The sequence below is a fragment of the Phodopus roborovskii genome, unplaced genomic scaffold (assembly GCF_943737965.1).
Source record: "Phodopus roborovskii unplaced genomic scaffold, PHOROB, whole genome shotgun sequence".
In the NCBI taxonomy this organism is placed as follows: domain Eukaryota; kingdom Metazoa; phylum Chordata; class Mammalia; order Rodentia; family Cricetidae; genus Phodopus; species Phodopus roborovskii.
In genome coordinates this window covers 1,143,590-1,165,810 of record NW_026126618.1, presented here as the reverse complement: position 1 = coordinate 1,165,810, position 22,221 = coordinate 1,143,590, and the positions used below count along the sequence as shown (strand labels likewise).

Sequence of the window (22,221 nt, the reverse complement as noted above, 5' to 3'; positions counted from 1 at the left end):
TTCCCTGTTTACCTGGCTGCAGTTCAGCATTGAGGCTTCTCACACGTAAGGCTCGTGGGCTGCATTGCTCCTTTGGCATACTTGCCTGGGAAAGCCTTGACTAAGTTGGATAAAGTGTCACCTTCTTTGCCTGTATCTGATGCTGAAATGTTGCTACAAAAAATATGCCATCTGCTTCACTTTAAATGCTGACTATAGCCTCCGACGGCACCGAGAACACTCGGGGCCCCTCATAACTTTCCCTTTCCCCCTGCAAACTAGATGAATGTATGGCCCTTTCCCTGCCCCCCCCCGTCTTGCCCTCCCTTCCTTCCTTCCACCCTCCCTCTCTCCCTCCCTCCCTTCCTCAAGTTGCTTTGCTCGCTCGTCTACTTGTTCACGTCAGTTATTCAGTAAATAATGCATAGCACTCGGGATGCCTGTAGACACTTGAGACCCATGAGTGAATGACAAAAGCCTCACACTTGCTCACACCCAAGTAAGTGTGCCAGTGGACAATAAGCATGATATGTCAGTGGTGCGGTGCACGTAATGTGGCAAAATTAAAATGGAGTACACATGGGAGTACTAGAGAGAGTAGTCGTTTTAAAGAGAGCGTTGAGTGGCAGCTTTCTTTTCCTTGGGTGGCATGTCCCTGGTGTGGATATGCTGGGGTGCGGATGTAGTAGCCTGCTGTGATTTCATACTGTCCCCTTTGATCTTCTTACCGTATGTGTTCTGCATGCTTAGCTGACGTTCTGCCCATAGACGTGCCTATACTATGATGGAAATGAACCTAGTCAGACAGGAGCATCTCTAATACCCCACCCCCTGTGCTCTTCACCCCCCCAGTCCCAGAAACCCCCGATGACTTCCAAATCCCTTCTCATCTCACCTTCTCGAGGACCTTTTCCCTGTAATTGTCTCCTCTTTCTCCTGCATTTCCACATGGGCATGTCTACCCAGTCATTAATAATGTGCTCCTGATGCTTCTGTATTAGGGATGGGAACCTATAACTGTGTAATCTAATGACCAATCCACTTCTCTTCTAAAATGCACAGGAAAAGAATGTCTGGAAAGATTTGTCTAGTGTCCATTTCATTGCCCCTTCAATATTCCTTAGAAGTTACCTCTGTACAGGTCATGTAGGGCCAGATGCCATCAGCCATTCCTATCGCCTTGCTTTCCTCCGACAGGGACTAACCTCCTGGGAAAGCCTCAAGTCTGGGCCATGGAGACAGCGCTTGCTCCTTTGTGTGGTTCCCCTCTTTTCTTTATCTTTCTTAACCTTCTCAGTCATCTTCCTCTTTTATTTAATGTGTAAATATCATGATATCTTTGGACATGATCTTGGGTCCTCTTTCCACATCTCTGTCTCTGTATACAAAGTCTGTATGTGTCACTCAAAGCTTTATTTTCCCAAGCTCCGGAAAGAAATCACTTCTTGGGTTTTAGGATGATAGAGGACTAAGGAGCTGTTCTTAGTTGTTGTCAGAGACCAGCAATGATGGAAACTCATTCAAGCACTTTTTGTCTGCAGAAGGGAAATACAAATTACACAGGATTCTCACAGCATCTCTCAAAGCTCATTGCCTGTAACTCAACATTTATCTCAAGCCCATGTAGCTAGCTAGAAGGCTGTTTCCATGTGCACCAAGAGAAAGAGAGCCAGATTCCAAGTATGCTAGCACACCCCATGGCTTCAAAACTATTCTGTATTTCAGATTAATGAGATGTTACATATTATTCATATATCCCCTGTGAACTAGGTAAGCATAGCTATATTCATTATATCAATGGAAAACTAGTTAGTATGAATTGTGTTAGAATTACATAGAATCCCCATTTCTTAACAGTTTCCTCCCAATGTTTAATAAAAATACTTGGTGAAATATGCTACATGCTCTACCAAGAAGTAGAAGCACAAGAGAGTTGACAGTTCCCACCTCACAAAGTGTTTCTAGAAGACTTAAACTGCTTCCTCGGTAGCGGCAGATGCCAGTTTTCCTATCCTTTCTGGGTCTTTCTTGCTTCACAACTGTTCATCACTCACATTCACTGAAAACATAATATTGTACGGGTTATTGACTGGACCCTAATTGTGAATGCTTGTCAGTAGGTTGATCACTATGCATTTTTGCTTTTTACCACCGAAGCCCAACTTGGTGAGCCAATGAGTTTTATGGGATTACATACAGGAATATGGGTGAAAGGTTACTTACAAGAGCAGAGATGACTCAAAGCTCACCCATATGGGTGACAGTTTTGCAGAAGCTAGGAACTTGGAGTATACTATACAGACTGCATGCAGCTCAACAGTTTCCAGAGTCCTTGCCTGCAGGATTTGATGAAGGAGGCAGCGGCAGGAGGATTGCGATGCATTTTAAAACACATCTTTGATGTCGGTGACAATTTAGGCAAGAATGGATGAGGAAACTCATCTACAAAGCTACTTCAGTAAGAAGAAGGCAAATTGATGGTGGCTTGGAGGACGGTAGCAACACCTGTAAAGAGAAGTAGATAGATTCTGGGTAGTGAAAATATAAAATCAATAAGACTTAGTGATTAAATGGCTGAGTCACGCGTTATAAATGGGTAAAGGGTGACTGTTGAACTTGAATAACTGTGACACTAATGAGAAAAATGGTTTCTTCAAAGATCTGGGGCTACAAACGGCAGCCCACAGACTGGCAAAAGATCTTCACCGATCCTACATCTGACAGAGGGCTGATCTCCAAAATATACAAAGAACTCAAGAAACTCGTCACCAAAACACCAAATAATCCTATTTAAAAAATGGGGTGCAGAACTGAATAGAGAATTCTCAATAGAGGAAATCAAAAGGGCTGAAAGACACGTAAGAAAGTGCTCAACATCCTTAGCCATCAGGGAAATGCAAATCAAAACAACTCTGCCATACCAGCTTACTCCTGTCAGAATGGCTAAAATTAGAAACACCAATGACAACTTATGCTGGAGAGAATGTGGAGAAAGGGGAACACTCCTCCACTGCTGGTGGGAATACAAAATTGTACAGCCATTTTGGAGATCAGTATGGTGGTTCCTCAGGAAAATGGGAATCAGTCTACCACAGGACCAGGCAATTCCACTCTTAGGCATATCTCCAAATGATCCACATCCATGCAACAAAGACATGTGTTCAACTATGTTTATAGCAGCATTGTTTGTAATTGCAAGAACCTGAAAGCAACCTAGATGTCCCTCAACTGAAGAATAGATAAAGAAGATGTGGCACATCTACACAATGGAGTACTACTCTAAGGAAAAAACAAAAAAGCAAAAACAGAAAACAAAAACAATGGAATCTGGAAATATGCAGGCAAATGGATGGAACTTGAAGAAACCATCCTGAATGAGGTAACCCAGTCACAAAAAGAAGAACATGTATGTACTCACTCATATATGGATTTTAGACATAGAGCAAAGGATCACCTGCCTATAATTCACGCCCCCACAGAAACTAGGATACAAGGAGGAGTCTAAGAGATTCATATAAAGTCCCTCACAGAAGGGGAAAGGGACAAGATCTCCTGAGCATATTGGGGGGGGCAGTGAGTGGAGAGGGAGCTAGGAGAAAGAGAAGGGGAGGAGAGGAAAGCACATGGGACTAGGAAGATTGAGTCAAGGGAGGAATAGACAAGAGGAGAGAGAGAGAGAGAGAGAGAGCATAAAAGAGGGAGCCATTATAGGTTTGAAGAGAAAACAGAACCTAGAGAAATGTCTAGAGACCTACAAGACTGACACCAACTAATAATTTGAGCAACAGTGGAAAGGCTACCATAAATGTCCTTCCATGATAATGAGATCAACGATTAACTTATCCACCATCATAGAGACCTCATCTAGTAGCTGATGGAAAGAGAAGCAGACACCCACAGCTAAACACTGAGCCGAAATGGAATCCAGATGCAGAGAGAGGACAAGACCAGGCTACAGAAACACATAGAGACAGCTGACCTGAACAAGGGGAACTAATGGTCCCCAGACTGATAGCTGGGAATCCAACATAGGACTGACTCAGACCCCCTGAACATGGGTCTCAGTTAGAAGGCCTGGGCAGTCTAAGGGACCTCAGACAGTAGAACCAGGATGTATCCCTGGTGCACAAAAGTACTTTCGGAGCATATTCCCCATGGAGGGATAATCCCTTAACCTAGAGACTTGACAGATTTAGATGACCCCTCCTGGAAGGCATCACCCTCCCTGTGGAGTTGGGGGGATGGGAGGATGGGAGAGAAGGGAACAGGGAAGGAAGGAGGGAGGGAGAGAGGAAGGGAGGGAGGGAGAGGGAACTGGGATCAATATGTAAAATAAAAAAAAGTAAAAAAAAAAACTTAAAACAAAAAATATCTGATAGCCATAATATCTGTTTGGTATCTGAGAAAGATAATATGTGATATCTGATTTTCATCTAAAATCCATTCTCTGTACTCCATGTCAAGAGTAAATAATAATTAAAAACTATATATTCAGGCTAAAAAGAAAAAAATAAAAACAAACAAACTAACAACAACAAAAAAGAAAGAAAGAAAAGAAAACCAAAGATCTGGGTCAGTCCAAGCATCTTGAGTCAGACACACCAGCAAGACAACCAAGAGTAGACATTATGTAAGCCTTGACTAAGGTGATCTAGAACTTGGACACATACTCTGGTTCAAAGATACGCATCTTGGAGATATCAGGGGACATTGAATGCCATGGGAAAGAAGGGGGATCATCTAGGGAGGACCAAAAAATGAAAGCAGACTCCTTGGGGAATCCCAAGGATGCCAATGTCACCTTCAGGGAATGAGTGTTTTGGCCATTTAGAACCAAAGCATCTTTCTCTTGGGGTACCTCTCTCTCCCTCCCCCCTCTGTCTCCCTCTCTCTCCCTCTCTCTCTGTACATGCATGTACATAAAGAGTGGAAAGGAATTTTACAAGCCAGTTCCATCACCCAAAAAGCCTCTTCAAACTACATGCAAACTCTGCTGTATCTCTAAGAGAATCAAGAATAACCGGCACAAACAAGTCTCCTTGGAGACATATGCCCTCATTTTTCAGAGAAAGCCGAAGCTCAGAAAAGAGCAAGTCATTTGCCCAGTAGCACACAGCTGGTTACATAGCAGCCCGCTGGGAGGAGCTGAAATTGCTTAGTGATTTCCCTCAGATCTTTAAGTCTCCAGAAATGTATATCCTTCCATCAGTTTCACAGAGTAGTTTACAGGCACATTGAGAAACTCTGGCATCAGTCAGTCATTAGTGTCCGAATGCCAGCCAAGCATTTAGTAAGTATGGGAAGAAGAAAGGAACACTCCCTTGTTGGACCTATTTCTGTCCAATCCCATCAGCCTTAGAGGAGCCTAGCAAGGTGTGTGGGCAAGTTAAGTAGTGTATCCAGAAACACACGGCAAGTAAATGTCAGAGCTAGCCTGAAAGTTGTCTCTATCTATTGGTCTTATTACAATCACAAGGTATTTAGAGGGATCACTACACACTACATTCAGGATTTTAAAATGTAACTAGTTGTTCTGTTAAATAGTAATGGGAACCAATAGATAATCAAGGACACCTATATGAGTCCTAGCTGACCTCTTTCGGAGAAGCAGCTTGAAAGCCCACTGTGTTGGCGAGAACCTGGGCTACACTTCCTTTCGCCTACTTACTCTCTTAATGGGGATGCTAAAAGTGCTGGCCTCATGAGGTTGGTGTGAAGATGGGGGTGATGTAACATGTTCAAAAGCCCCAAACCTGTCTATCAAGTAGTGACCTTGTGTGGCTTCTCCTGCCTCTATCGCTACTGTCTGATTAGATTCACCACGGTTTTCTATAACCAAGAAGCAGAGAGGGTAAAAGGGAGAGAGCGAGGTAGGGAGGGAGGGAGGGAGGGAGAGGGAACTGAGGTCAACTTGTAAAATAATAAATTACATAATAAAAATTAAATAAAAAAAGAGGCTTACCTGGATCAGTTAGAACTTAATATCTGCCTTTGGCTCCAGCATCTTATGGTTTTGCTTTCTCCTCATAATAGTGTAGTGCAGATGCACGTGGCCATGCCAGTGTGACCCTTCATGCTCAGCAAATCAAAACAGCAAGCACGTTTATGCCTTGAGGCCTTTACTCTTTTCCTTTTAGTCTCATATCCCTGGGAATGTTTTCTCACTGTGTAATAGGACAGACTTCTTCAGTGCTTTCTTTAGAAAGCTGTCTAAAAGCACTGTATCCAATGGCTAACCCATACCGTTCTGTCTAACATAGCATTTCCTCCCCATCCTTGTATATGTTTGTGTCTGCCTGCCTCTTGCTTTCTAACTGCAGATTATGTCCACTGTGTCAGTCAGAGCCACTGCATAAATGGTCACTGACTCATTTTACTATCTATTTACTTATTTATTTTAGTACACTGAATGAATGGATGGATGTCAAGGTTGAACCTGTAGCAGACTTTGAGGCCTTGAAGGGTCAGGTGAAAGAAATTGTGGACCTAGCTCTCAGGACTGTTTCTTTCTGGTTAAGCTTTGTAGTCAAAGACTTCTCGATCTTTGACAGAGGCCGCCTTTCCTTTTTACCACCTTCCCAGGCTGTGACATGTTTTGGTCCCTCATGGAAGTAATTCTCACAAACAAATGAGTGCATATTCCTTCATCAACTAGCCTGTGTTAATGCCATCTAATATAAGTCAGTCAAATATGTGTTTCTGCCAGCTCCCGTTTATCTGTTAAACAAAACAGAGACACAGAGAAGTTCAGTGGCTTAGGAGGAACACAGCTGGTAGGAGTTGATGATCACACAGCTGGAGGGTAGAGTGGATCACAGAGCTGGCAGGGGGTGGTGAGGATCACAGAGCTGGCAGGGGGTAGAGTGGATCACAGAGCTGGCAGGGGGTGGTGAGGATCATAGAGCTGGCAGGGGGTAGAGTGGATCACAGAGCTGGCAGGGGGTGGTGAGGATCACAGAGCTGGCAGGGGGTAGAGTGGATCACAGAGCTGGCAGGGGGTACAGTGGATCACAGAGCTGTCAGGGGGTAGAGTGGATCACAGAGCTGGCAGGGGGTGGTGAGGATCACAGAGCTGGCAGGGGGTACAGTGGATCACAGAGCTGGCAGGGGGTAGAGTGGATCACAGAGCTGTCAGGGGGTAGAGTGGATCACAGAGCTGGCAGGGGGTAGAGTGGATCACAGAGCTGGCAGGGGGTAGAGTGGATCACAGAGCTGGCAGGGGGTAGAGTGGATCACAGAGCTGGCAGGGGGTGGTGAGGATCACAGAGCTGGCAGGGGGTAGAGTGGATCACAGAGCTGGCAGGGGGTGGTGTGGATCACAGAGCTGGCAGGGGGTGGTGAGGATCACAGAGCTGGCAGGGGGTAGAGTGGATCACAGAGCTGGCAGGGGGTAGAGTGGATCACAGAGCTGGCAGGGGGTAGAGTGGATCACAGAGCTGGCAGGGGGTAGAGTGGATCACAGAGCTGGCAGGGGGTAGTGAGGATCACAGAGCTGGCAGGGGGTAGAGTGGATCACAGAGCTGGCAGGGGGTAGAGTGGATCACAGAGCTGGCAGGGGGTAGAGTGGATCACAGAGCTGGCAGGGGGTAGAGTGGATCACAGAGCTGGCAGGGGGTTGTGAGGATCACATCTTCTTCCAATCTCAGAGTCCCATGTAACTTCTGAAATGCAGCCTCACAGACAGCACTATACTTAAGTTTCAAACCCATCTTATCCTAGCTACACACGCCTTGTGTCTCTGGTCCAGTCTTCTCCTGGAAGCTCCAGACTCATTTATCAAATGTGCTGTAAGATATCTTCTCATGGGCATCTTGAGGTGAACATTTCCAGACTGAGTCCACAGTCTACCAGTGTAACAGCATCCTTACTTCTGTTCCTCTATTTTCAAATGTGATTACCCTAATTTTTCTTTGTAATGATGTCAGGGGTCATAAAAAGTGAAGATGCATGGGTGCGTGCACACACACACACACACACACACACACACACACACACACTTTGTGAGACAGATCTCTTGTTAGATTATGGTTTATGGCTTCATTTATTTACTTTCTCTTCCTACGGCTCTATTTAGCATTTACTTATGAAATTAATCTTACATCCCAAGGCAAAGGCTGTGATTTGCATACCTTTTTATCCCTAGAATCTAGTACTTAGAAGATATGAAATATAACTCCTGTGGAATGAAAGAAAAAAATTAGTATTTTATCTACTTCTGTTACAGGTAGTTCCTATGCTCCTTGATAATTTCTCCGGTTATTTACCTAAGCACATGTTTCCAAATGTCACTAAACCATCATTTTTCTATTCACCAAAGTTCTACCTTAAGGGATGTTTATTGCAGTATTTTAATGATGTAACTCATTTTCACTTCTGTTCCCTCATGCACTTACTTGCACGTTTGGATTTTTGTGCCAAGGGACATTTAGTAACGGGGAAAGATCTGTTTGAAATGGCAGTATGATCATCCAGTGGCAGAGAAAAGATTGGTGCATGAGCTGTATAATTACCAGTCATCTGTTTCACATTAACTATTCAGGGATGGAGCTCAGAAAGTATTCTGTATAGGTCAGCCTTGTTAGTTACTGCTTGAATGGTTACACAACCACGTTTCACTGAATTTTTCTCATGATCACACACAAAAACACATAGAACTCATGGACCAGTATTTATCAGTTATTCTTGGGAACTGGTTAACATTTATTTTGTCAAGATAATCAAAATAAATATGGCAGCTCCCAGCCTAATTCTGGTTCATCGGTAGCTTAAGTTTCCTTTCCAACTGTCATAAGAGTATCCTTTGATGCCATTGCTTGATTTCTAACATAGGATGTTCTTTTAAGAGTTTCCTACGTAAGCTAATAGAAAGACACCGCAGACAATGTGCACTTTAAGAAGCCCCTAGATAAAGTTCACAGAGGCACCTGGAGCTGTGGGCATGGAACCAGCTGCATCCAGGACAGACATTCTGTGTGCTCTGGAGTCAGCTGGTCTGTCTCTCTCTCTCCTCTATACCATCCAGGAAAAGCCTCTGTCGTGAGCTTGTGTGGGGGATAAAACAAGGTAACATGTGAAAGTTCTTAGACAGAATAAAGTTACTTAAATATCAAGGAAAATAAGTAAAGATGAGCTATGGTTTCCTGAAAAACAGCATGAGTTTACCACATTGGAATCTCAGTGGACAAAGCAAGTCAGTGTTCAAGTAAAGAACCTGGCTTCTTTAGTCCCCAGAGTGCAGCATTGATGATGACCCTAGAGTGGGGTGGTGTAATGCATTTTCCTCGATGTTTTCATGCATTTTTGTATGGGTTGTTTGTCCACTGGCTGGTTTGTTCTGCGTGAAATTAGCCATCACAGCAAAGCCATGGATAGACTATACTCTAAGCATAGATTGTATTCTAAATGAAAGTTTGTCACATCGTGTGAGTTTGTCAGGTTATGCAAATCAGTAGCATTCCCATTTGTTGTATTCCTGTGTTGACTCTACTGACTGTTTTCCACTGTAAAAAGATAAAAGAATCTTCTCTGACCACATCTGAGGGCAGTACGGGTCTATGTGTATACACACAAATATTTACAAGGCAATTTGACAGCATGGCCATTTAACAAGGTAGCAATAACAAGTTCTACTCTAGGAACTATGACCTTCCCAGCTATGAGTTTTGGACTAGTATTACAGTACCAGACATGAAATTCTCTCCTGTGGAGAGTCTCAAACTCAATCAAAAACAGTCAGTAATCCCATAAGAGTCATGTCTGCTGCACCAGCAGGTACATCCTACCTGCAGTCAGTATGGTGGCATGGTTCAGGACTGGATAAGACCACTGATGGGTTTTCTACCCCAGCATCTGCATAGCTTCTCTTAGTGCTATGAAAGGAGGGAGAATGTCTTCTGATCAGTTTGAAACTGATGTTTCTGTCACCTATAGCCAAAGTGTGTGTTGTTTTCAGTAGGGGGTCTTAGTGTATCATTATGGTCGGGCAATAACCTGTGTTGTTTTGGAGACCTCTAGGGCCTCTCTAGCCAGTCACTACAGAGTCACCCCATGCCTTGTACTGTGACTTCATTTAATAACCCACACCTTCCGGAACCGACATAGTTCACCCATGCAGGTCAATTCTGTTTGAACTCTTCTTTTTAGTTCTATTTTGAAAGTAGCTTATTGACTAGTGGGTTTTAACAGATTCTTCCATATATTCCTGGTTTTGGTTAAGCCAGTTCTTTCTTAATCTGCTGAATCTCAGTATTCCCTCCCCTCTACTAAATTTAGTTGGGTTATAAGATAGTATATTTCCACATTTATACCCATCCCTTTGTGGTAGGTCTGCATCTTCCTCCCTTGATGGCCATCTGTCCCACACACAGTCCACCCCCTCCCTGCTTAAATATTTCTTCCCTCAGCACCCACACACTATTTTCCTTTTATCTATAACCTTCTTTCCTCCCCCTCTTAACATGACCTTCCATGAAAGATTCCTTTCTGTTCTTCTGGCTCCTGCTTATTCTCTAATTAACTACACAAAACGAAAGATTTGAAAGTAGGACCCACATTTGAAATTTACCCTTCTAGGCCAGGGTTACCTCACACAGAATATTTTTTTTATGAGTTCTATCCATTTACCTATAAATTTCATTTTTCTTTACAGATGACTAATACTCCACTTGTATATATGTCACATTTTCTTACCCATATTTATGTTGACGGGTACCTTGGTCGATTCCATTCCCTAGTCATTGCACATGGAAGAGTAATGAGGGATGCATGGGTATCTCTGTGGTAGGCTATAAAATCTGCTGGGGGCCTCTGCTCTGACGTGGAATAGGTGGGCCCTACAGCAGTTCTCTTTCTAGATTTCTTTTAGAAACATTGTGTCTGATTTTAGAAACATTTGTAGTCCCGCTGACAATGCCTAAGACTTCTCTGCTTGCCAGATTTGTGGCATAGTTATTAGAGCCCTGATAATGTACATTCTAACTGGAGTGAGCGGGAATCTTGAAATAAGTAGCTTTAGTTTGCCTTCTCCCGATGGCTAAGGATGCTGAACACTTCTTACAGCGTTTCCTAGACATCTGCATCTCTTTTTAAAAAAATAATTTTCTGTTCAGTTCCACACACCGTTTTTAATTGGGTTGTTTTCTTAATTCTTAGTTTCCGGGATTCTTTGTGTATTCTAGTCACTAATACTGTTATAAGTAGCTAAAAAGATATTTTTCTTATTCTGTGGACTGTCTACTAATTCGCTTCAGTTTCCTTTGCCATATTGTATTTGTTGATGTGTCTTATTTCCTGGGATACTGGCGGCTTCTTCAGTCTTCACCTAACTTTTCCTTGGTGCCACCTGCCTGGTTTTGGTCGGAAGTCTATCGTTTGTTCCCTAGTTCCATCTGCTTGGAGTACCTTTTCCCACCTCTTACCCCTCAGGTGGTTGTCTCTTGTTGATGGTGAGGGGCTGTCTCTTGGAGGTGGGAAAAAGATGAATCCTGTCTCCTGATCCAATCTGCAAGTCTGTGTTTTTATTTGGGCAATAGAGACCATTGGTATTCAGAGTTACTACTGAAAGATGTATATTTAATTCCTGTCACATTTTTTATTCTGTTGTGCTTTCTTAGATCTCTTTCGGTTAACTGTCCTGGCATTTATTTATTCCTCATGGCCTCTTTGACGTATTTACCTTTTTCTTCAGTCAGGGCCTGGGTGTAGTATAGGAATTTAACTGTCACCAGAGAGAATTAGGAGGAGCAGGTTAATATTCTTAAATTATTTTTAAAAAGTGTAAGTGGCATGCAGCATGCACAAGAAGGGTCTGGATAAACAAGGGACCGCCTTACACATTTAGACTTTTGGGCTAACTGTATTTCCTCTACCCCTTCCTATTAATTACCCTCTCCCTTTAGGAGGCCAAGCCCAAAGAATAATTTTGCAGTTGGCTATTCATATCCTCCTTAGCATAGGCAAAGACCAAAATCTGTAGGGCTCCTATCAGGGTGTCAAGTTCTAGTTTACTTCCATATCCAAGTAATAGGTCAATTCTAAAGCCCCCAAAGACCCAATGTGTGCCTCGGAAGAGGCTGCCTGGCACCGTCCCAGCTTCAGATCCCATCTCACTGGCAAACACTTCCCCACACTGATTCACCAACTTTTGTTTGCATCTTGTCAGCTGGGAGCATTTCTTCATTTCTTTGCTCTTTTGGGGAGGGAGTATGAGTGGGATATATGTGCATGTTTGCTTGAGCATTTGCATGTGTGTGAGTTTACGTGTGTGATTCATGTGCAGAGACTAAAGGCTGCAGCCAGGTGTCTTCCTCGATAACTTTCCACTTCGTATGAGTTCCTTGATAGCTTTCCATGTTTGTGTGGGTGTTGGCATGTGTGTGGGTTCACATGTATGAGCATTTGCAGAGACCAAAGGTTATCATCAGGTATCATCCTTGGCAGCTTTCCATTTCACTCACTCGGGCAAGTTCTCTTACCTGACCTCACAGACTCACCTCGACCTCCACAGCGCTGGCCCTGCCCGCCATGTGGGTTCTAGGGACATGAACTCCACTCCTCATGCTTGTATGGCAAGAGCTTTATCCTCTGAACCATCTTCTGACTCTCCTCTCTCCCTTCAATAAACCTCTCCCTTATAACCTCTTCTCCATCAAGAAGCCACAGTGATCTTTGAACACTAAAATCAAGATGGCTTCTCTACATTCTAATAGTGAGATCCAACAGCCTGGGAAGGGTGTATACTCTCTTCTACTCATTTTCCCAGCCTCTAATGTGACTCCTCTACTTCACACACCTTAGACACTCAACTCTCAGCTCATGACCTTGGCACACATCCACACTCTCCTGTCTGTGTCTCCTTCAGGTCTCAGTTTAGGTCACCTCCACAGAGAGGCCTTCTCTCAACCCCTGTATAAAGTAGTGTGTGCCTTCTCCACACCAACTCTTCCCAGTACCTCATCCTCACAATATTCACTCTGCCTAAATTTATCCCTCTCTTTTAAACCTGTTTTGGCATATGCTCCTTTTAAATATTTATGGAGAATATACACATCACTCTTTCTTCTTTTATTCACAGCTGGTTTTCCAGAGCTTGAAACAGGGACATTTGTTAAATGAATATATGCACACTTTAAGGGACTGGCTTACTGCCAAAGAATGCCCCAAATTATAAACTCCAATGCATTCCAAGTTCCAGCTACATTTAAACTGGGGGAGATTTGGATGTACTTTTCAATTTAGTTTCTTTTTTTCTGTTTCAGTCCTCTCTAATAAATAGTGACATTATCTTTGTGAAGTTGCATGCCCCATGGGAAGTCCTTGGAAGATATGCAGAGCAAATGAATGTAAGGATGCCTTTCAGGTAGGTGTGGATGTGTTTCCCTGCCACTCTCTCTGTCCCTCTGCTGCTTCGCTGTAAACTTAATGACATTGTTTCCTGGAACAAATAAAATCATAACACAGGCTGGAGAAGTCATTAAAGCAGAAATTTTTCCTAATGTTTAGAAAATGCAAATCAGTCTTCGTGCCCACAGTGACTCCTTCCTGCTATCAAGTAGCATTTCCAAGTAGCATTTGTACTTTGGAAGTGTCATTTCTAGAATTTCTGTGTATTGCTGCTTTGAACAGCTAGACACATCTAGACACAGCATATACCATGGCCTTTTCTGAGCAGTAACTTCCAGAAAAGAAATTAAAAATCAGTTTTTCCAAGAAATAAGTTTAAAATTTTCATAAAATATGATCTTAAATATATATATGTTTAAAATAAAGACGTAATAAACTCTATATATGTAAAATTAATTGGTAATTGTCCCAAGCTGAATAAAGATACTTTGTATGGGTTGCTAGGTTATTTAAAAGGCTCAATTTGCCTCCATCTCACAGTGTTTATGCTCACTTCATTATTGGTTATGGAAATGTGATCTTCATTTCTTAGAAACAACAAAATGAGATAGTAAACCTGTGATTACAAATGCAAAGATGTGTGTAAGGAGAGTGGGGTGAGCGGTCAGGAGAATCGCCAATAGAATCTGTTGAGATGCAAAGTCCTTTAGTGCCAAGGACAGTTAAAAAGTGACTTGTGTTAAGTACTTCCAGCTTGCCAGTAAGACCAAGATGGATGACAAAAATTAGACAAGTTGGTATCAGCTCTACAAAATGCCTCTTAGTGGGCTGTTAAAGTTATGAAAACCAGTGTTCTGCTAAACCTAGAATGGGGAGGGGTAGAGAGAGAGAGAGAGAGAGAGAGAGAGAGAGAGATTTACAGGTTTACAGAATTACAAAAGGCCAATTTCCATCCATAAGCCTCTCAGAACATTTTATTTATTTATTTTCTTTGTTTATTGGTCTTAAGTTCTAATATCAAGTCAAAATATAGGCAGAGGTTTTCTGTTTTCCTGGAGGCGAAATTCTCAAAAATAAGCATAGTTTGGCCTTATGATTTATTTCTGTATGTAAAATGTTGAAAAGGCAATCTGAGAACTCAAGGGCAAACACACACATGCAAGCACAGACATATACACACATGCAAATATACAATAAGGAGGAAAGAAAAACAATTGTGGTGAAAAAAAGCTATGCTAAAATATTAAATCCTGTGACTTAACAATGTACCAACTATGTCTGATACCACATTGTACAAAAGGGGAAAGCACTCTAAATTACATTTAGATAGAAATTAATACCCCTTCCCCAGGCTAAAACTTACAACCCCTCTAACAAGAACACGCCTCTATAATAAAGAACCTAAGGAGACAGAAACCCGAATAATGTAATACAAAGCCAGACCTCGTACAACTTGGAAGGATTTCATCTCCAAAGGTCCTGGCCTCACATGATAGGAAAATATACTGCAAGCACATTTCATGGCAGAGAAGTTCTACCTCAAGTAGCATGAATAGTTTTCTTATGCAGCATTAAGAGACTATGATTCAAGCAGCAAACTGAAAATGAATTTGATTAATAATATAATCTCAGATGTAAAAATTCCTACAGGAAAAATGTTTGAAGAGAAAATGACATTACGTGTGACAGTAATTGGCACCATTAATATTGATATGATTTTACCAGAGTGTAGCATCCCTGTTAATAGCCCAATGTATGCACATTTTCATGAGCATGTATTGTCCTCAGTTTTACATGTGGCTCTAGCCTGAGCACATGTGTTTCCAAAGGAATTTTCTCATCATACCATTTTAGGAACATGTACAGATATCAAGTTAGCTGAACCCAAATGTTCCAAAGAATCTTACATGATTTGTTACTTTCAGTAGACAGTGCCTCTAAATTTCAGTTTTGGATTTCTTCCTGCTTAATTCTACAATTATTTTTTTTAATGTAGAATGGGAAATTTCTAATAAGCTTGCTTCTTACATACCTCTCTTTCCATAAATTTGGGGTTTGAAAATATTGGGCTGATTCTGAGCACTTTTAGGTTTAGAGAGAATTGGGCCTAGGGCACAGTGTGTCCTGTATACCCCAACCTTCCACAGTTTTCTTACCAATATCTCATATTAGTGTGGGTGTGTGAAAGAAGCATATTATTAACTAAAGTCTAAAGCGTATGGCCCACTCATATACAGGCTTATAAATGTGTGTCATCATGTAGAATCACATAAAATCATATATAGAACCATACAGAATATGATATCCTAAAAACTCGTCTTTTCCTTCTGCCTTGTCTGGCTTTGTGTTCTCTGCACCCGTTGACCCAAATGAGGCAGATATTGTTTAATATGTTAAGTCCCCTCTTTACAAAAGCAAAATAGCACACTGACCATACAGAATACCATGAGCTACCTCACTCTCATGATTGACCCCGTGGTAGACACCTGAACTGTGGGAAGAAACCAGGTTTAGTGAGGTGTCCAATGCACAGGCTGTCTACTCAAATACGCCCAGAGTTCTCATTCAAGTATTTTTTAAAAATTAATTACAGTGAAGCAACATAGCAGATCTTTATTGTATCCTGTTCCTAGTTTTTTTTTGTTTTCTAGGATCTTGTGTTTTTGCCTGTTTAGTGGACCTGTAAACAGTAAGGTGGTGGTAATACCCATCTGGGTACTTATAGTTGACTACTGATACAACTTATACAACTTATAGTTGACTACTGATACAATCTTTTCTTGTACCGGATGTGAAATATACGTGTTTATACCTCTATCAAGGTTGTGATAAAAGTGTTCTGTAAACCCAAATTGCTATATAAATATTATCTTAATATAATAGCATATAAATTATGTATGCTGCCCCTAGTTCTCTGAATTTCTCAGGATAAAAGTAGACCTCCACTGAATCCATAAGAAACACTAATCTCCCTAAGGTATCACACTGCCTGCCATGGGCTGTAGGCCAGATGCAGCTCTGACACAATTATAGTAATGAAAGGACGAAATTGTGATGGAAACCGTTCCATAGGGTGTTACAACTCCACGTGCCCACTCGCCCTGTGTCCCTACTACATTTCCCCCTGTTAATCTCTCTTTAGTTTTTTCTTCTTCACCTCTTACAGGATTCTATCTTCAATCTCCTTTCCTTCCTTGCTAGTTCAAACTGTAACTGACGATGGGTTTTCTTCTCGACTGGCTTCATTTTTGCTGTTCTTCCAGGAGAAAAATCTATTACCTGCCCCGCCGGTACAAGTTCATGAGCAGGTTAGTAGCACTCTGTGTCCATGGTGATGCCTGCTGACTACTGTACCCTAGCAATGACAAGGAGCAACAAGCCCAGGAAGATGGTAGATGATAGAATGACACATTCCAAAAATCATGTTTTCATGTTAGCCTGAAAAAAAAAAAATGATTGCCCCCAATACCAGCCAGTCGGAGACATTTTAGCCTGGAAGTTGTTTTCCACATAAATTTCTCCCTCCCCTGTTTGTAATGTGAGAGTTAGAAGTACAAGTGGTCACTTTGCCAAAAAGCTGGTGTCTATTCCCGCATCATGGGAGAGTTCTTAGTATCAGTGACATTTGGTTGATACAATATTTAGAGATACTGGAGAGCTCTTATAGCACTCTGCATGGAAAAAAGAACCATTGGATGAACATTGTCCTTACTGTAGTTTGTGTCCTTCCAAAGCTTGTTTTCCTTGTTGTTCTATTAGAAGCCAAGGGAATGCCAATGATGTCCTCTACTTACTTTGTGACCATTGGTGACTCTAACTCCAAAGTCTTAATTGGTCTTATATACCTACTTCCCCTGAGCTGAACTGATAGCTTCAATGGGTATCCCTTGGGTTCCTGTGAAAATCATTAAGGTAATTCAATTCAGTGTGATTCAATAGGTAGATCCACTGTTTATAGTCTATATATAACATAAAGAATATGTGTGTGTGTGTGTGTGTGTGTCTTCCTCTTTACCCATTTTTTTTCTCCTTTTCTCTTCAGCTTTCATTTTTAATCACATTCTGCCTCCTGAATAGACAAAAAAAAAAAAAAAAAAAAAAAAGCAAAGTCAATAAAACTGTGAAAGGTTAGGCAAAGGTTAGTACTTCACAGGTGCTTGAGAACTGAGAGTTAAGAAGGAGCATCCCCTACTTCTGAGGAGGAAAACTACAGCTAGAGGCAAAAGAAGAGTGGAGGCACAGCAGATGCACATGTGTGATGCGGTAGCTAGTGACTGTCTTTTCATGACTTTGCATTATTAGCCAGGCAGTGATGACGCACGCCTTTATTCCCAGCGCTTGGGATTGCTGAGTTCAAAGCCAGCCTGGTCTACAGAGTGAGTTCCAGGACAGCCAGGCCTACACAGAGAAACCCTATCTCAATAAACCATATTCTGCATTATACGGCAGTACACTGAAGGAGCGTTGATGTCCTAGAGGCCATTGAAACTGATGTGAAGCCACCCAAATGAAAAGTAAAGCTAGGTAATCCAATTGGACACAAGTGGCATAGAAGCCATAACTCTGGCCAGGATAATGTGTGGGATTTCCTGAGAAAGATATAAAGACTGAAAAGAAGAAGCCATGTGGCAATTTCTATAATGTTCACTTTCCTGCCAACCAGGTCCCACAGCCCCATCAGTCCCAAAATAACACGCAGAGAGTCTATTAGTGATAAAGCTGTTGGCCAATGGTTAGAGCTTCTTATTGGCTAGCTCTGTCTTAAATATTAACCCATTTCTATCTATGTGTTTCCATGTGGTCTTATCTTACCAGAGAGAGGGTCTGGACCTCTTCTCTCATGTTGGACATGTTGACTCCTCTACTACCTCTCCCAGAATCCTCCTTGTCTCCTAGTCCCACCTATCTTGCCTTTCTATAGGCCAACAGGGCTTTATTCATTAACCAATAAGAGAAACATGTTTACAGAATGACATCTCCCATCATCTCCTCTTTTCTGTCTAAATAAAAACAAGGGTTTTAACTTTAGCATAATAAAATATATAACAAAACAACATAATAAAATATATAACAAAACAAATATAAAATAAGAACTATAGTTAACAATATTTAGTCCATTAACTTTTAGCAAGATTTAAAGAAAATATCCATCCTCTATCCTATTTTGTGAGTCTAAAGTCTTATATGTAACTTATCTTTAATCCTTACTAAGGTAAACTGAAACCATTACTATCTGTCTTCATCTCTATCAACGACCACAGAAGGATAATATATAACCTCTAGAAATGACAGAGACATCTCGTCTGGTCAGTCACCTGAAGTTCTTCTGTAAATTGGTTCATTCATCTTTGGCTCATAGGCCAAAGTGTCTCTCACAGATTCCTCAGCAAAGGAGGAAACTTTAAACTGTCCACCTGTATTGGCAGTTTGTCAGTCACTTTTCTCTGTGTCCTGCAGACTGTCTGGCAGGCTCTTCCATGAATCAGGAACCCTGTAGCAATGTCCACCTTGTATCAGCAGTCACTTTCCTGTGGGTCCTGCATGTCTACTTTATAAAGACTATAAACAGCCTAGACAAGAGCATTATCTTGCCCAAATGGCTGGTCTTGCCATATTGAAAGCAAACTCCATAATGAGTTTTTTCAATGTCCATCTTCCTTTGTGATGCAGCTGGTGTTGCCAAGAGCAGTTATGTCTCACTGTCAAGAAAAACCCTAAACCATTTTAAATGCCATATTCCATTTTAAATTCTGTAGGTCTTTGAAATGTTTGAAGAATAGTTACCCATCTCAAATATATCTCTGTATATCTAGTAATCCTAACTAATATAAGTTTTGACTATTATAGGTAACTATCTATAATTTGTACTAAATTATACATTACATTTTAAATGAGATATATAAACACAGTAGCTAAACAAGAGAAATAGACATATTGCAAAATTGACCTTAAATTGTATCAATAAAGGAAAATCCATTCCAAAAAAGGTATTCATTTCTATACCATAATCCCTTTTTACCTTTAAAAAGAGATTGGTTGTGATCATTAACTATTTATAACCAAACCCATTTAAATGAGAGCAAACATTTATAGTCAATATTTGGGAATTTGGGTGTTGTTCTTTCCCAATTGCTTCCTACTGGTTGGGGATGCTGTAATATCATCGGGAACCTAAGAAGATGCAGAAATCCTGGCTGTAGTCTTCAAGGTTGGCTTGTCCCAGCTGTTTTGAATGTTGGATCACCTGGGACACTGTTTCAAGGGGTCTTGCTTGATCAAACCATGTTAGTCTGAAAGAAATCTACAGCTTTTCATTTTCTGTAGGAACAAAATAGAAATTCTTTTCCCCAGTAACCTGTCCTTATATTTAAATTTTGAAGTCAAAGCATTTTAAAAATATATAAATTGGATTAATTCAGCAGCATTGATAATCAGGTGTATTTTAGCAGTTGTTCCTTCCTTAACAATTGAGCAATTCAGAGACAACACAATAGCATATAGTATCCAGACTCTGTGTATTTCCCATCTATAGGTGGCTTTTTTATTATTCTATTTCTTTTACTTCTATTTTTTTTTTCATTTTTTTGAGGCAGTGTTTCTCTGTGTAACTTTGGCTGCTCTGGAATTCTCTCTGCACACCAGACTGGCCTTGAACTCACAAAGATCTGCTTGCCTTTGCCTCCCTAGTGCTTTAATTAAAGGTGCATGCCACCACACCCAGCTACTCTCTCTTTCTTTCTTCCTTCCTTCCTTTCTTTAAAAAAAAAAAAACTTTATCCTGTTTCTTTTTCTCTCCCAAGCCTATGTATATGTTTAAATACCCTGTTAAACTTTGGAGGTTTTTTCTTTATCTGAATCTGTCATTACTGCAAATCTTTTATCTTTTTCTGGCCACAAGTCTTTCATCTGCTAAACAACAACATTGCTAAGATGAAAACCACAGCTGTTTTAGCCGCTGTTTATCCAAGATGGTAGGGTGTGTTTACCACCAGCACTGAGAGCTGTGCTCACTGCCTTGGTCTGTGCTGCCATCAAGCTGCATGGTGCCAGCTTAGAGATGTGGTCATTGCCACCGCCAGCTGCTCATACACACCATTCACTTATTAGCAGGGCCTCTTTAAAGAGCCCTACAGTTTTTTGCCACTTACACTGAGTCAGGAAACTTCCCTTAAAGGAGCCGCTTGAGTGAGTCTCTGCTTGTCTCTAGCAAAACAGAGCCCAACTAAAAAAATGCTGCTACCAAGAAGCCTTGTTTGTCTCTGTTCTTTTGTTTCTAAAGTCCCTTTTTAAGCTTTTGTCAAGTTTTAAGTGGAAGTTCTTAGTACCCATGTTGGAGGTGTCATTTTGTTACGAGCAGTTTCCCACCAGCCTGGTCCCACTGCTGTGCCAGCCCCAAATAACACACAGAAATGCGGTATTAGATATAAAGCTGTTGGTCTGTTACTAGAATTTCTTATTGGCTAGCTCTGTCTTAAATATTAACCCATTTCTATCAATCTAAGTGTTTCTATATGACCTTACCAGAGAGAGAGTCCGAACTTCTTATCATCTCACAGCCTACATCTTGACTCCTCTACTATCTAACAGAATCCTCCTTGTCTCCTAGTCCCATCTATCTTGCCTTCTTATAGGCCAATGGGTTTTTTTTCATTAACCAATAGAGAAACATATTTACAGAATGACATTTCTCTTAAAAATCTGCATTAAGGGGACACAAATAGACAAAAGGTGATGAACAGAAGAGTCTGGGGACAGATGGGAAGTGAAGAGCAGGTGACATCAATAGCACCAGAAACAAGTTTACATAGGAGTGTGTGTTCTCCACCTTCTGATGGGTGGCGACAAGTGAGGATCTATTTATCACATCTGTAAGTCATTAATGATGGCCATAGTAGCAGTTTCTATGGAAATGGCATTCTCAAATATTCATCAGGATTACTTAATAGCTACTAAAAAGGCAGATGGCTGGGTCCATCCTCAGGGTTTCTGATTCAGTAAGTCTAAATGCGGTTGATAAATTACATTTCTCTTGAACACTAAATGATGCTGATGCTGCTAGGAAAGAGGCATGTTTTTGTTGTTGTATCTTCTCTATTGTTTGAGACAGAATCTCACTGTGTAGTTAGGATGGCCTGGAATTCACTATGCAGTGCAGACTGACCTAGAACATGCAGAAATTCTTGTTCTTCGGCCTCCCAAGTTTTGAGATTAGAGGCATACAACACACACTGTGCTAAAGACAACATGCTTTTAGGAATCATGACTATAGAATGGAAGTTATTAGAAAAGCTTTGTAGGCAATGAGTATCTTAATAAGGAGCATGGAAGAAGGGGCAGGAAAGAAAGGAGTTAGAACAGGTATCAGCAGGAGAGATGAAGGGGAGGCAATTTATGACCATGCTCTTTAAGTATGAAGAGGACGTAGTTTGAGTGAATGTGAGCTTGCTTCTAGAACTAGAAGAATGGCTTAATAAACACTAACTTCTATCATGGAAAAGTTGATATCCAGTGCAGAAATTACCATCTTGGAGCAACCGAGACAATGGCACATACTGGAGGAATGTGAAAGAATAAAAGAAAAAGAAATCCTAGTTATGGTAGCAAGCATGACGCATTGGTTGGGCAAGGCTCTCTGGAGATAATCTTCATTGCTGCCATGAAGCATTTTATTTTGGGCAACACTGGAGTGATAACACGTTCCAAAGCCCAGTGTCTAGTGGCTATTCTTAATGCAGTTAAGAAGAAAGTGTGATGTGTATTTTGCCCAGTGATTCACCCCAGGATAGACTATTTGAACTTATGAAGAGCATACACCCCTTGTAGCTAACTCTGAAATTCAAGTTCAAAAGCACAGTCCCCACTTGAGCTATTAATAGCACCCCAGCAATGAAACACTTGACT

General features: G+C 41.3%; 1 protein-coding gene across 4 annotated transcripts in view; it reads left to right on the top strand.

Annotated features, from left to right (window-relative positions):
* Ano4 (anoctamin 4) overlaps window positions 1-22,221 on the top strand; it is a 323,121-nt gene that overhangs the window by 202,047 nt on the left and 98,853 nt on the right. For 3 of the 4 annotated variants that reach the window (XM_051206301.1, XM_051206304.1, XM_051206303.1), the window contains 2 exons: window positions 13,236-13,336; window positions 16,584-16,628. In XM_051206301.1, the coding sequence (XP_051062258.1) occupies window positions 13,236-13,336; window positions 16,584-16,628 (146 nt within the window). The remainder of the gene's footprint in view (window positions 1-13,235; window positions 13,337-16,583; window positions 16,629-22,221) is intronic. The other variant, XM_051206302.1, reaches the window with a different exon arrangement.